Source organism: Kogia breviceps, chromosome 17 (assembly GCF_026419965.1).
Source record: "Kogia breviceps isolate mKogBre1 chromosome 17, mKogBre1 haplotype 1, whole genome shotgun sequence".
Lineage (NCBI taxonomy): Eukaryota > Metazoa > Chordata > Mammalia > Artiodactyla > Physeteridae > Kogia > Kogia breviceps.
In genome coordinates, this window is record NC_081326.1 from 69,900,597 (window position 1) to 69,914,921 (window position 14,325).

At 52.3% G+C, this 14,325-nt stretch overlaps 1 protein-coding gene across 1 annotated transcript in view; it reads left to right on the plus strand.

Moving 5' to 3' along the window:
• TG (thyroglobulin) overlaps positions 1-2,609 on the plus strand; it is a 236,113-nt gene extending 233,504 nt beyond the window's left edge. Inside the window, exons 46-48 of the mRNA XM_059043034.2 lie at positions 18-152; positions 1,280-1,470; positions 2,372-2,609. Coding sequence (XP_058899017.1) covers positions 18-152; positions 1,280-1,470; positions 2,372-2,490 — 445 coding nt within the window. The 3' untranslated portion in view covers positions 2,491-2,609. The remainder of the gene's footprint in view (positions 1-17; positions 153-1,279; positions 1,471-2,371) is intronic.
• Positions 2,610-14,325: the final 11,716 nt, after the last annotated feature.

The window sequence follows — 14,325 nt, forward strand, 5'->3', positions numbered from 1 at the left end:
TCCGTGTGTTTTCCCAGCTTGGATTTGCTGGCAGATGTTCGATATGCCTTTGGGCTTCCCTTCCACGCTGCCTACGAGGGGCAGTTTACTCTGGAGGAGAAAAGCCTTTCCCTGAAAATCATGCAGTATTTTTCCAACTTCATCCGATCTGGGTGAGTGGACCACGTGTGCCTGGAGGCTGTCCTGCACATTCCCTCCTCTCATTCTGAACTCAAAGGCCACACTTTGCGTTGATGGACTCACCCTTTCCTCCCTACCACTGGTCTCCCCGGCTCAGCCTCCCCTTCTAGCCAAAGTGACCTTTGCATAGATTAGTCTTGGCAAAGAAACATCCCAATCATACGCTCCCTTGTTCAGACACATTTGATGGCTCTAGATCAGACTTTCTCACCCTCAGCACTGTTGACACAGGGCTGGATAAGTCTTTGCGTGGGGCCCTCCTGTGCATTGTAGGCTGTTTAGCAGCATCTCTGGCCTCCACCCATGAGATGCTGGGAGCACCTCACCCCTGTACCCGTTGAGAACAAAAATATTTCAGATATTGCCAAATGGCCCCTGGAAAGCAAAATCACCCCAAGTTGAGAACCACTGTCTTAGATGATCAAATGAAGTTAGGACACTTGAGACCCTTCCTTGTCTACCTCTGGCCTCCCCACAAACCTCTATTCTAGGCCAGCTAGCATACTCACCATTCCCACTTCCAGAACTGGTTCCTCCTCTCCTTTCCACCCTGTGGTTTACCTGTCTCCCTTTACACCAGACAAGCAGTGCTCACCTAGCACGGTGCTCAGCCCCCTGGAAACTTCAAAGGGAAGTTGACCTTCAAAAGGAAGGTGGCCAACAGGTTTGCCCAGCTCCTGGCCCACCTTCCTGCACAGGCCTTGGGCAAACAAAGGCATTCCAGACACTGACTGTGGTGTCCAGATAAAGGACACCAGGACTGAGAGAGACACGATGACCTCTTGAGCATTCAGAGAGTCAGAAGGGCAGCACTAGGTCCTGAGTAACACTGCTGGGTCATGAACTCACATCTTTCCTCTTCCAGAAATGGCCTAAGAGCGATGAGTTAGGGCATCTGCAACTTTTGTTGTTTGTAATGCAGCTGTTGAGAGCACAGCCCTGGAATCAGATAGGGCGGGTTCGGCTCCTGCTCTGACACCTAAAGATGTGTGACATGGTCCTCAGAGACCATGTGCAAGTGGGAAGTGATCCCAGGTGAGGCAAGGAGAGAGCAGTTTCCCTCATGGGGAACTTTCTTTCTTTCTTCTCATTTCCCCAGAAACCCCAACTACCTGCATGAGTTCTCCAGGAAAGCGCCTGCATTTGCCTCCCCCTGGCCTGACTTTGTCCCCCGTGATGGCGCAGAGAGCTACAAGGAGTTCAGTGTCCTGCTCCCCAGTCGACAGGGCCTGAAAAAGGCCGACTGTTCCTTCTGGTCCAAGTACATCCAGTCTCTAAAGGCCTCAGCAGGTAGGGATCCAGGGCCACTGGGTTACTGGGATGCCATTGGCATCGCCCGTTCCTGTGAGGAACTCACAGTCTTCGGGTGGCGGTGGGAGCTTCTCTCTGTCCAGGGCCTCCTGTTCTGATGAGGGATGGGAGGGGCACAAAGAGAAGACACTGGGAGGCCCGGGGTGGGGACGCTGGGCGGGTTCAGTAAGGAACCTGTGGCAGCATTGGTGTGGGGAAAGAAGGCAGGGTCTTGAACCTCATGCCCGCTGCCCTTGGCGGCTTGGACGAAACATCTTGGAGAGGGATTCCTAGCCAGGGGAGAAATGGGTATTTCACTGCTTCCTGTTGAGGAGAACTTCCTGTTGCAAAGGTGCTGAGAGGAAGTGAATCATAATGAGGACATGGGGAATATAGAGATCAATGCCGTGCCCTAAGAAGCTTCCAGAAGAGCGGGGGAGTGAGTGACAGAACCCAGCGAATGTCCTTCAGCGTTTTGGGTGCCATGATGGAAGTCTACCCCCAAGCTGGGGAGACCCCCAAGGAGGGAGGACTCACATCTCCCTGGAAGGCTTCCTGGGGGAGGTGGTGCAGGGCTGAGGTTTTCAGCGTGACAGGAACTCTTCACGTGGGGTAGGGAAGAGTGGGGCACTCAGAAGGGAAGCGACCTTGCCCAGTATACGTTTTAGACTCTCAACTCTGCTCTTATCTTCTCAGTTGATGAACCCAAGTCCACTGTACCCTTAGCATGTCCCCCTAGAGCCAGGAGGTAAGTCTGGTGCCCCACCCCAGAAATGTCCCCCTGTAGGGCATTAGCAGGGAACTCCCATCAGAGGCTGGGGTCTCTTTGGGCCAAAGGGGAAGAGACGAGGGAGGATAAGTCCTGAGCCAGGTTAGACCAGCCTTTCCTCTCCTGTTTCAGATGAAGCTGAGGATGGGCCATCAGTAGGGAGTGAAGAGGAGGACCAGCCGTTTGGCTCTGGGCTGACAGAAGACCTCCTGGGTCTCCCAGAGTTTGGCTCCAAGACCTACAGCACGTGAGCAGCCCCCGAGATCCACCCCCCACCCACCCTGCCAGCCTCACCCCAGCTGCCACCCTGGACACCGTATTCTCCAACTTAGCCACTAACTTTCAATAAAGTGTCTACATGCAGAGAAGCGCTGGTGACTCAGACTTGTTCATTCAAGAACACCCCTGGGAGACACCAAACTATGTCTTAATAATCCTCCCGAGGTTTGAATCCCAGGCTGCTGTTTCCTTCCAATAAATGTTGCTGGAGTATCCTCTGTGCATCAGGCCCTGCTGGCTGCTGGGGAGGCAAGGACCCTGCCCTCTAGAAGGAGAGACAGGCAGGTAACCAGTGACCCAGGGAATGGGGATCCATCAAGGGCAGGCCCCAGAGTGACACGGCCTCACCTGTGTGTTAGAAAGAGTTCCCTTGTGAAGGTTCCAGAATGGAGGTGGAAGACCAACTCGGGTTGAGACAATTTTCTGAGTGAGAAACAGCGTGGTCTGGAAGGAGGCAGTGAGGGCAGAGATGGAAGGGAGGTCCAGATCCATGGACTCTTCAGGAAGTAGAATTGACCTGATTGAGTGTGAGAGGGTGGAGGTGCAAGGATGCAGAACTATCAGCCCAGCTATTGGTTGATTTGCATTCCCAGATAAGCACCTGCGTTTATCATTCACCTCCTGAGGGACACGTTTATGAAGGCAAATCTTCTGTTTAAAACTTCTTTCTTCCCCACCCCTACCCCCATTATACATACACACAATTAACCCAAAGTCAAAGCAGGTGGAGTCGGTTAACAGTCTGTCATTTACATGGCATGTCATAAAATGTGTTCGCACGTCATTTCATTTGAACTCAGACCAAAGTCGGTGAATATTCATATGTTGGGACTATCACCCCCATTTTGCAGATATGGAAGGCGGAGCTCAGAAAGCCTTATGTTATGCCTAAATTCACACAGGGGCAAAGTGGAGGATCAGAGTTCAACTCAGGTCTCCTGACTTCTCTGTTTCCTCACTCTTCCTGGACTTCACATAAATCTATAGCCACATTCTGTGTCCTGTAGAACCTATTTATATCACTGAAAACCCCAGGTAACCTCTAATCTACATTATAGGCCTTCTCTGGTTCCATTTAAGTAAACAAAGACCCAACTACAATGCCTTAACTAAAGAATACTCCCAGAGGCAAATGGTCCCAAGATTGATCAGTGGCTCAGTGATGCCATCAAGGATCCAGACACTTTGTAACCTTCCTCTTTGCTATCTTCAGCATATGGATGATGGCTCACTTCACTAACACAATATAGCTGCCACAGCTCCAGACATCACATCCCCTCCTGACAGCATCCCATGCTGGAAGCAAGCAGAACAGGGTACCAAGGGCCTTGCCTTCAAGTGCCTCTTTCTTTTCTTGGAGGAAAATCTTTCCCAGTAATTTCTAGCTGATTTCCCTTTGCATCTCATGGGCCAGAATGGAATTGTGTCCCCACTTTTAGACCAATCACTGACAGTGGGGAATGGGTTTACCATGATCTGATGAGACCAGGCATGACTTATTCCCTACAGTAGGAGATACTGCTGTCCCAACAAAGCTGGGTGAAGTTAGCAGAGATGAATGGAGACAGTTGTTGGGTAGGTAGCTGTCATTCTGCCACATAATCAATCTTTGCTCCCAAGACCAGGACAGTTGGTCCCGCCCACCCATCATTGGGACCATTCTTTTTTTTTAAAAAAAAAAATAAATTTATTTATTTATTTGTTTTTGGCTGTGTTGGGTCTTCGTTTCTGTGCGAGGGCTTTCTCCAGTTGCGGCGAGCGGGGGCCACTCCTCATCGCGGTGTGCGGGCCTCTCACTATCGCGGCCTCTCTTGTTGCGGAGCACAGGCGCCAGACGCGCAGGCTCAGTAGTTGTGTTGCATGGGCCCAGCTGCTCCGCGGCATGTGGGATCCTCCCAGACCAGGGCTCGAACCCACGTCCCCTGCATCGGCAGGCAGGTTCTCAACCACTGCGCCACCAGGGAAGCCCATTGGGGCCATTCTTGTTTGACCTGGAGTTGGAGTTGGCCTGCAGCACCTCTACCTCTTCAGTCCAGAGTGGACTGTAAAATCAGGTGAGCATGAGTGCCCCCGTGTCAGTGGTCAAGGCCCTGGTGCTTCCTGGTACCTTTCATACAGAATCAGGCTCCGGGGCCTTAGGGACTCAGACGGGGGCCAGGGGACACAGCGCCGAGAGGCAGTGCTCTGCCTTCCCAGGCCTGTTTGGCTCTTTTCAGGGATCCAGAGGTGGAGGTGGATGAGATCTCTCTTTGTTTCCTGTGGCTGCCATAACACGTTACCATAAAGGGTGAGGAGGGTGGTCTTAAGAGAACAGTAATGAATGGTCTCAGTTCTGGAAGCCAGAATCCCACAGGAAGATGTTGGCAGAGCCAGTGTCTCTAAGTCTCTGAGGGAGAATCCTTTTCATGCCCCTCCCTCAGCTTCTGGTGGCTGCTGGTGACCCGTGGGGTCCCACCAATCTCTCCTCCATCTTCTCATGGACTTCTCTGTATGTGTCAAATCTGCCTCTCCTGTCTCTTACAAGGACACCCTACATCCAAAACGATCTCATCTTGAAGTCCATAATTACAATGGCAAAGACCATATTTCCAGATAAATTTATATCCACAGGTACTTGGAGGAAGACTTGAACCTGTCTTTTGGCGGGGGACACAATTCAACTCACTGCAGGATTCCAGACGTGGGGGGTCTGACCCTGTGTCAGGGAGGGATGGGAGGGAGGCTGATGCGCGGGTGGCCCACCCAGGACTGCTCTGCGAGAGCCTTGAGCTCAGATTCCCGCCAGGGGAGAGAGAGGAGGTGGCCGGTGTGAACTTTGGGGTGAGGCGTCACGCATCCAGAAGGCCCTGCTGGCATCGCTCTCTCCACGGCCTGGCCCACTAGCAGCATCACCACTTTCCGAGGTCTCACACCCTATGCCGAGTTTTGTCCTATAAGCACTGTCTCATTTTTCTCCCCCAAATGAAATCCTGTTCTTGTGTCGCCATCAGGAAATGGGTGCTTGACATTCTACCCCTGAACCTTTGTTCCCTTGGTTTCAACTACAGTCTGTCTCCAGTTAAAGTACCAATTCCCTGCAGAAGAAATGAAGGCTTCTCCTCTACCAGCACCTAGTGGGGGCCGTGAAATAAGATAGGCCTGAGTGCAGTGCCTGCTTTTTCGGGTGTTCACAGCAGGGCGGTGACTTGGAGTAATTCTTTAGCCCAGGGGCTCCAGGCCTCGGCTGTCGGTTAGAATCATCTGAGTGCTTGTAGCAAATCCCAGCACCCAGACCACACCCCAGATGGATTAGATCAGAATCCCAGAGGGGTGGGGGGGGGGCATCGGGATTTCAATGCGCAGTCGAGAATGAGCCCCACTCATAAGCTCTCTAATCTTTAGTTTCATCACCTGTAGAATGAATTCAACTGGGTTTACTGGATGAGCAACACTCAGCAAGGTGTAAGCTGGAAGTATTTGTATTTTCTCCTACCATTTCCCATTAGTGGTCAGCAGAGTAACGGCTCCCCAAAGGTGAACACAGCCTAATTCCCATAACCTGTGAACAAGTAGGGTTACAGGGCAAGGGGACATTAAGGTCGAAGATGGAGTTAAGGTTACCAATCAGCTGACCCTAAAACAGGGGGAAAATAGCTGGGATTACCTGGGTGGGTCCACTGTAATCACGAGAGTCCCGAAAAACAAGAGGGGGGCAAAGGGGAGGACCAGAGAGACGCCAGCGTGAGAAGGACCTGGCCTGACGTTGCTGATTTTGAAGATGGAGGAAGGGGCTATGAGTCCAGGAATGTGAGTGGCCTCTAGAAGCTGGAAAAGGCAAGGAAATGGATTCTTCCCTAGAACCTCTAGAAAGCAATGCAGCCTGCGGACACCTCGATGTTAATCCACTGCGAGTCATGTCATTTCTGATCTACAGAGCTGTCAGATAATGCATTTGAGTTGTTTTGAGCCCATAAATGTGTGGTAATTTGTTACAGCAGCCATAGAGAACTAATGAGGTATATTTTATCCTGGGCTTGGACCAAAGATCAGGCATAGCTCGTGTTTTCCCTGATAATAAAACGTTCACTCCTGTCCAATATCAAAACCCCAAATTCACCATCGATAGCCTGGAAAGTGGGGCGCTCACATTCTTTAACCTGGTCGGGGTAGGTGATGGACTGATGCTCACAGGGCCCGTATGGGTCACCCCCTTTGTAAACCCCGCACGTAGGGCCTAGCACCGGATGCCACCAGCTACTCGTTTGCAGCCTTTGAAAACTGAGATAGAAAACATCCCATCTGAACATCCTGTCATCATGATGCCTACTTTGCAGACTCAGCCCGCTGATGTGCTGTGTACACGAACAGAACACAAAAAAGTACTGTTCACAAAGCCTGGACGATGGTTAGTTAACCATCGATTCAGGCTACCTACTACATACGAGGCAGTTCGTGAGAAAGGCAGGGATGGGAAATCAGAGGGTCCAAGGGCCAGGCCATCTTGGCTCTGCCCCGGCACAGCTCTCAGAAAAGCCTGGCCAAAGAAACACATACAGTGGTTAGACCGTCCGAGCTGGAGGAGGCCTGAGCCCGCATCACGAGGAAGGAGCTGAGCGGGGCTCGCCCAGGTCCCACCACCAGCCCTGCCGGGGCTGCCCTCAGAACTTGGGCCCAGCTCCCATTCTAGCACTTTCTCCTGCACTGCAGAGATGCCTCTGCAAGTCCCTGTCTGTTCCCAGGTGGTCTGGGCCATTCTGACGTGTGGCAGGGCAACCACGAAGACGTCAAATCTTCCCCCGCCTCTGCTGAGGGCAGGAAGGCCCCAGAACACCTGGCATCAAGGCGAGGGTCACCAAAGAGTCAGGAGGTGAAGGGGGCAGCACCGCCCCCGAGACCCACGGTGACCTTGGCAGGAATCAGGAAAGGAAGTGGCGACATTCACCGTGAGTCCGGCGTCGGGTGAGTCAGCTTCCTCCTGAGCCGGAAGCTAGACAGACAAGGGGATGAGGTGAGGAACTTTCTCAAAGGGAAGCTGCAACACAGCCGCAAGTCCCCCAGCTCCAGGCCCCGGCACAGAGGCCCCGGAGTGTCGGGAACTCGGGGAATCCAGGGTCCCTAGGGGAGCTGGGAAGACAAGGGCATCTCCTCCAAGACCATCCAAGGCTGTCAGGCAATCGGTCCAAGAAAGGTCTGAGCGCATGAAAATCACCCGAGGTTCCTGTTCTCAAAGTTTTGAGGATATGTAGGTCTCAGGTCGGGCTCCTAAATCTACATCTTCAAATAAACAATACCCCGACTTAAGGGATTCCTCCCTTGCTCCCCCATCCGCCGTAACACCATTTCCCCCACTTCTCACAGTTTTCATTTTAGTTCAGTCTCCCTGCCGCGGCTCTAGACCGTGAATTTGCTTCTATCTGATTTATCAGCTTCATACTAGGACTATCGATTTCCTGCTGAGAAAGCTGAAGATTTAGCTCGCTTCACCTCACCCAGCCTCTCCTCCCAAACCCCCAGAAGCTCATTAACGGTATAATCCCTATTTCTTCTTTTGGATACTTCTATAATTCTGAACAAGATATTTTTTTCTTGTGCCACCAATTTTCTAACAACCCCTATCTTGCTAGTTGAGTGATGAGTGTGTTTGTATCCTGAGACCTCTTCTTCTTCTTTTCTTCTTTTTTGCTGTCCAGGCTCTTAGAATCATTCTGTCCTGCAGCCTCCCCTAAGCCTTCCACGCTTTGTTCTCTCGGTGATTTCTACAGTTAAAAACCAGCTAACTTCATTTCCCGGGTTAAGATTTTATATATATTGTTCACTGGCCAGGCTGTGAGCTAGAATTACACATTCTGTTCTCTTGGTCTGTGACGCAGCCCCTGGGCATTTCAAGAGGGCTACCCCTAGATCAAATAGCTACCCCTCTAGATCAAAAAGCTTCTCTTTTATAGACTCCATCAGTTCCTTAAAATCATGCTATGTTTTAGAGCGATTTCTGTTTAGACTATAGTATTATAGTACAGCTTCTTGTTTTATCTAACATTTATAATTGCTTCCTTTCCTCTTCTTTCTCTCTTCCCTTCCTTCCTTCCTTCTTTCCATCCTTCCTCCCTCCCTTCCTTCCTTCCTTCCCTCCTCATTTTCCTCTGTATGTTTTTCACATCTTCCAGGAATGTGTATGTTCTTACATCCCCCTTAATGAGTCTCAGCCAGGTTTAGGTATCACTGCCTTAAGGGTGATCTATGGCTTTCAGGTTCAGATAGGAGTCTGAGTTCTGACTCAGCAGCTCTCCCACTGAATGACCCACCAAACCCTTCCACCAACTGGGGCATTAGCTCCACCTGGAAAATGTGGACAAGTCATCACTCTCCTGGCCCTGCTGTGAGGCTCCTATAAGGCAAGAGAAATCAATGTCCTGCAAAATTAGAAACTGATGGACCATCATTGGAAGATGCTTTCACTACCAATATACGCTTCCGTTCAGCTCATTCCCCACTTTGGGCCGAGCCCTCCACTCGGTGCTGAAAATACAAAGATAAATAGTCCCAATGCTTGAGGAGCTCCGGGTCTAGAAAGAGGCTCAGAGAAGTAAGCGGCGGGTCTCAATTCCGGTCTCAGGGCATCGAGTGTGCTGACAGAGACAAAACTGAGGTTTCAGGAGCCAGAGGGGCCACCGAAGTCCGATGGGAGAATGTTCTCCAGAAAGGTGGCCCCAGGCTGAATACAAAGGATGAATACAAATAAGCCTGGCATAGGCAGCTTGGGCAGGTGGGATGGTGTTCTAGGCACCCCCCCATCCCCTGCAGGAACAAAAGCACAGCTGGTTCCCAGCAAGCATACAGGAGCCCCTAAGGTACAACAGCCTCTAGACAGCTTACATGCTCGGGAGCTGCCTCTCTCCAGCCTGGATCCCAACCCGCCACCTGCCGGGGGAGCCCCAGGTCCCTTCTGAGTTTCTTTCCCTTCGGCTCCCCATGCCCCCAGGGCTCCTGGTCTTGCCCCCCCCCCCCCGCTCCCTCCATGGTCCTGCTTCCGCCCTCCACCCAAGCAGGAGCTCAGCTTCCCGTACCTGGAGCAAGGCTGCTCGAACGCCGTGCCGGCGCGCCCGCCCCAGTGGGCCTGTGGGAGCCGACCTTCTGGGCCTTTCCGAGGTCAGAAAGTGAGTCACGGCGGGGAAACAGACAAGTGAGGGGACTTGACCAACGAACCTGGGGGCAGTGGCCAACCTCTGGGGCTCTGCTGAGGTGCTGCCTGGCCTGGGGTGGGGGCTGCCTTGAAAGGGGAGGTGGAACCAAAGTGTGTCCCCAGGCCTTTGCTTGTTGGCCCTTCTCTAAGAGAGCCCTGGGGTCGTCTCATCCTCTTCGTCTCTTTATACTCAAACTGGAATCCACTGGGTCTCCCCTCTCTCTGAGTGAGCCCTCCCCCTCCCTCCCTTGCCCTCGTCCAGCTCTCCCCAAGCATCCTTGAGTGCAGCTGTGTGCCTGGCCAGCGGTGGGGTAATGAGAGAGAAGGGGGGCGTGATCCCCGCCATGAGGACACGGCATTTGTGTGTGTCTCACTGAAGGACTAGAACCAGTCCTGGAAGATGGGGGAAGGGTGTTCTGGGAAGAAAAAATAGCAACTAGGGCGAAGCCCCACCCCAACGGCAGAGAGAAGAGCCAGGAGTTCTGGGCCTGTCCCGGTAGGTGGAGAAGTCAGTGGGACCTCAGACACCAGCCCAGGTGTCTAGACCAACACAGTCCCAGAGAAGGACAATGCAGCATAGAAATGCCAACGCTTGGCTTCCACATCCAAAGCCACCATTCTTTCTTCCTTTTGGTGGTCCTTCTAGCCCCGGGGTCCCGGCTTTTCTGAAGCTCGGTTTGTTTCACTGTAAAAGCAGGGACGAGAATGACAGACAGCACAGAGTTGTGTGACTACAATATAAATCAGGGACCCAAAGGCCTTGCCGGCCTCCACGTGGCCTGGTTGGCTGTGAGTTGGCAGAGGGCACACCTGCCCCTTTGAATCCAGACTCTGCACCTTGCCAGCTCTGTGTCCTAGAGCAGGTTACTTAACATCTCTGAGCACCTCCAGACTTGGCGAGGAAATCCCATACCTACGCCTCTCAGGAGCCCTAAGGAGTAAATAAGTTCCCATCTATCAACGGCACCTAAAAGAATTTACATGCAGCAACTGTTCAAGAGTTGATTGTCACAATTACGAATAATATGAGTGACTGGAGGTGAATTGCTCTTGTAATGCAGTGCTTTTCACTTGGATTCTTCTGGCTTTTTGCCACGGCCCTTCTCACTTAGTTCAACAGCATGCGTTAACACCTAATTCGTTCCCAGTTGTCTACAAGACTGCAGTCTGAAGCCACCAGCTCATTACCCTTTGAAGGATGAGCTATAAATACATCAGGTCATCAGAAAGAGGAAGGAGCACAGCTGGGCAGTCAAGAGCGTGTAAATTTGGCCAAAGGAGATTTCAGGGCCCAGAGCCCACCCAGTACCATAGTCTCCCCTCTGTCATCTGCAGCACAACTCGGGACATCCCTGTCAGGGGCTGCAGGCCAGCCGCCCCCCTCCCCACGCCAGCTTCCTTGGGAAACCCCCCCGGGGTCCCTCAGGAAGGCCACAAATGCAGACGGCCTCACGCTCTAGGGAAGAGGGAAACGGCCCCTGGTGGGGAGGGTCCAGGGCTTGGTCCCAGCGGGTGTGTGGTGTTTCCCTCTGTGGACTGGGGGTGTCTGGAGGGTCTAGAACCTAGAAGGCCCAGGAGGAACAAGCAGGTGAGTCCTGCCTGTGCAACATATAAGCTGGACAATCTTGGGTGCACTGCTGAACCCCTGAACCCCAGTTTTCTCATCGGTACGGCGGGATGTTCTTGACCATTATAGAAAATGCATGAAGTCACCTGCCACATCATAGGTGTTCAACAGGAGCCAGTTTCTTTTTCTCTTTCCTCTTAGTAGTATTATCATCTCCATTTTGTATCCCAAACGCTTAGAAATTTCCCGGCACAGGGCATGCTCAGTGAGTGCTTTTCAGAAGGAAGAAGGAAAACTCAGAGTTGCCCAGATCAGACCGAATTCTCATGGTGGGACAGAATTCACTGCAGGGTGTGGTAGACTGAATACTGGCCCTGCAAACATGGCCATGCCCTGATACCTAGAACCCATAAATAGGTTGTTATACGCCAAAGGGGGCTTTGCAGACGTGACTACGTTTAGGCACCTTAAAATAGGAAGATAGGGCTTCCCTGGTGGCGCAGTGGTTGAGAGTCCGCCTGCCGATACAGGGGGACATGGGTTCGCGCCCCGGTCTGGGAAGATTCCACATGCCGCGGAGTGGCTGGACCCGTGAGCCATGGCCGCTGAGCCTGCGCGTCCGGAGCCTGTGCTCCGCAACGGGAGAGGCCACAGCAGTGAGAGGCCCGCGTACCGCAAAAAAAATATATATATATATATAGGAAGATATCCAGAGTATCTAGTTGGGGTGGGGGCCAGTCTGGTCACCTGATCCCTTAAAAGCAGGGAACTTTCCCTGGCTGGGGGCAGAAGAGATGCTGCAGAAGGGGAAGGCATGGAGACTCCAAGCATGAGAAGGATTCAACTTGCTGTTGCTGCCTCTGAGATACAGGGGCCTGCATACAAGGACCAGACAGAGGCCTCTGGAGCTAAGAGTGGCCCCCAGCTGATAGCCAGCAAGGACCTCAGTCCTACAACCACAGGGAACTAGATTCTGCCAACAACCTGAAGAAGCCTGGAAGTAAATTCTTCCTCAGAGTCTCCAGTGAGAAATGCAGCCCTGATGACACCTTGATTTTAGCCCGGGGTGGCCGTGGCAGGCTCCTGACCTACAGAAACTGTGATAGAAAGAAATCTGTATTGTTTTAAGCCAATTTGCTATGCTAGTAATAAAAACCAATACACAGAACCTCCAGGTTATGAAGAAGTCAGAACCTCCAAGCTCCTTGGCTACTGTGTATTTTTACCAAGCATACTGGAAGTATAACTGTCACCACTGTTTGTGGTGTCTGCTGAGATCGAGGCCCATGCTGGTGGCTCCCATATCCCTCTCTTCCTTAAACATATACCATCCTTCAGGATATCTTACCAAGACCCACAGGCCATTAGACTTTGGGCCCCTAGGGTACCAGGCAGGGTAAATTAAGATCAAGACTTTTTGGCTGGGAGAATCTTGGGGGAATTTCATTGGAACTAAACATATCCCATACAATAGAATTCAAGTAATATTCCAAACAAAGTCAAGATTTTCCCCAAAGATTTCACAGGCGCCATGGTGAACTAATGTCCTGAATTCCTTCCCATTGATGGCACCCCTCCCAATTGTGTAACAGCTCACATCCATTTGATGGGTCATGCAGACAGGTGGGGACTCACGGGGGTGGAGGGGATGGGGACAGGGAGAGGGTGGAGGAAACTTTACTGGGAGGACAGCTTGTTGCTACTTCCACCTTGAGCTCTGATATCACCTCGGGGTGAAAATCCTTTAGTTGCGGTTTCACATGCCATTAAGGTGAAAGTCACCGTTCTCCTCTCTTCTCACCCCTTTTCTTGCTCGCAGAGGCTGAAACTGGGTGAAGGATTTGGATGCATGATGGTTCAGAACAAGGCATGGCTGACTCGATCAGCTGGGCCAAAAAGAAGCAAAACTGTTGGCCGGTCTTTCAGCGACCTTCCCCTTAAAGATCTCCAGGGTGCCTGGGAGAGAAGGGAGACCAACCGACTGTCTCTTTCTGAGCTCATTTCCAGTTTTAATATTAGATATCTGTCCTGATTTAATAAGTATTTCCATCCCCCTTTTACTGATGAGAAAGTAATTTGGGTGGGTTTATGTAAGGCGCCAGAGTGTCCAGAAATGTCTAGGAGAAGCTACCATGAGACTCAAAAGAAGATTATCTGAGCAGCAGAAACAGTAACCCTGACCCAGGCCGAGCTCTGCCAGGGTCATACATGAACTTGCTCGCTTCGCTCTCAACTGAAGCGAGCGGTGAAAAATCCATTTCACCGAAATCCAGAGGACTGAGAAATCCTGCCCAGCACCACACCCTGGAAGAGGGATTTGGCCCTAGAAGTCTGGCCCGAGGGCTCACGCCATGAATGTCCACACCACGCTGCCTCCGTGAGACCACAGAGGAGGGGACTGGGAAGCAGGCTCTTTGAAGGATGGGCTGAGGTTACCCACGCAGGGATCGGGGCAGGGCCGCTGCTGGGTAGAGGGCCAATCATGAGGCGAAGTTCAGGGTCGGCCGGGGATGCTGAAGAATCATCAGAATTGACCTTGAAAACCTCCCGCAAGCTACAGTAGACACGGTGAGGTTACGGGCCCTCTCAGCGGTGGAACAGCACGAAGCAGGGAGGCTGGGAGGACTGGGGAGGGCCCGGGCCTGCCAGCACCCCCCCAGGGTAGAGGCTTAAGGCCCAAACCGCCAGACCTAGTCAGCTCCTCCTTTGCAGCCCCGGAGCTTCTTGGGCTGTCGCGGTGGATTCCTATAGACCAAGTCCAGGGGAGACAGCTTCCGTGCAGGGAACAAAGGGGCCGCCTCCGGGGGACGGCCCCTCCCCAGTGACTTCACTGGCCACAGAGCCACACACACGCAGACAGCAGATGACATCATAACCACAGCCGTGGGCCGGCCCCCCCGGGTGACATCACAGGCCCCGAATAGCTCCGACATATGTTAGCAGTTGAGAGAGAGGGAACAGGGTCACGGGGGCCCTCTAGGGCCAGCCGCTGCCGTTCCTCTGGAGCCCTCTGGGGATTCTTCCCCAGCTGCTTCTTAGATCATCTGGCGACTTACAACTTGGATTGCAGAGGCATAAGAA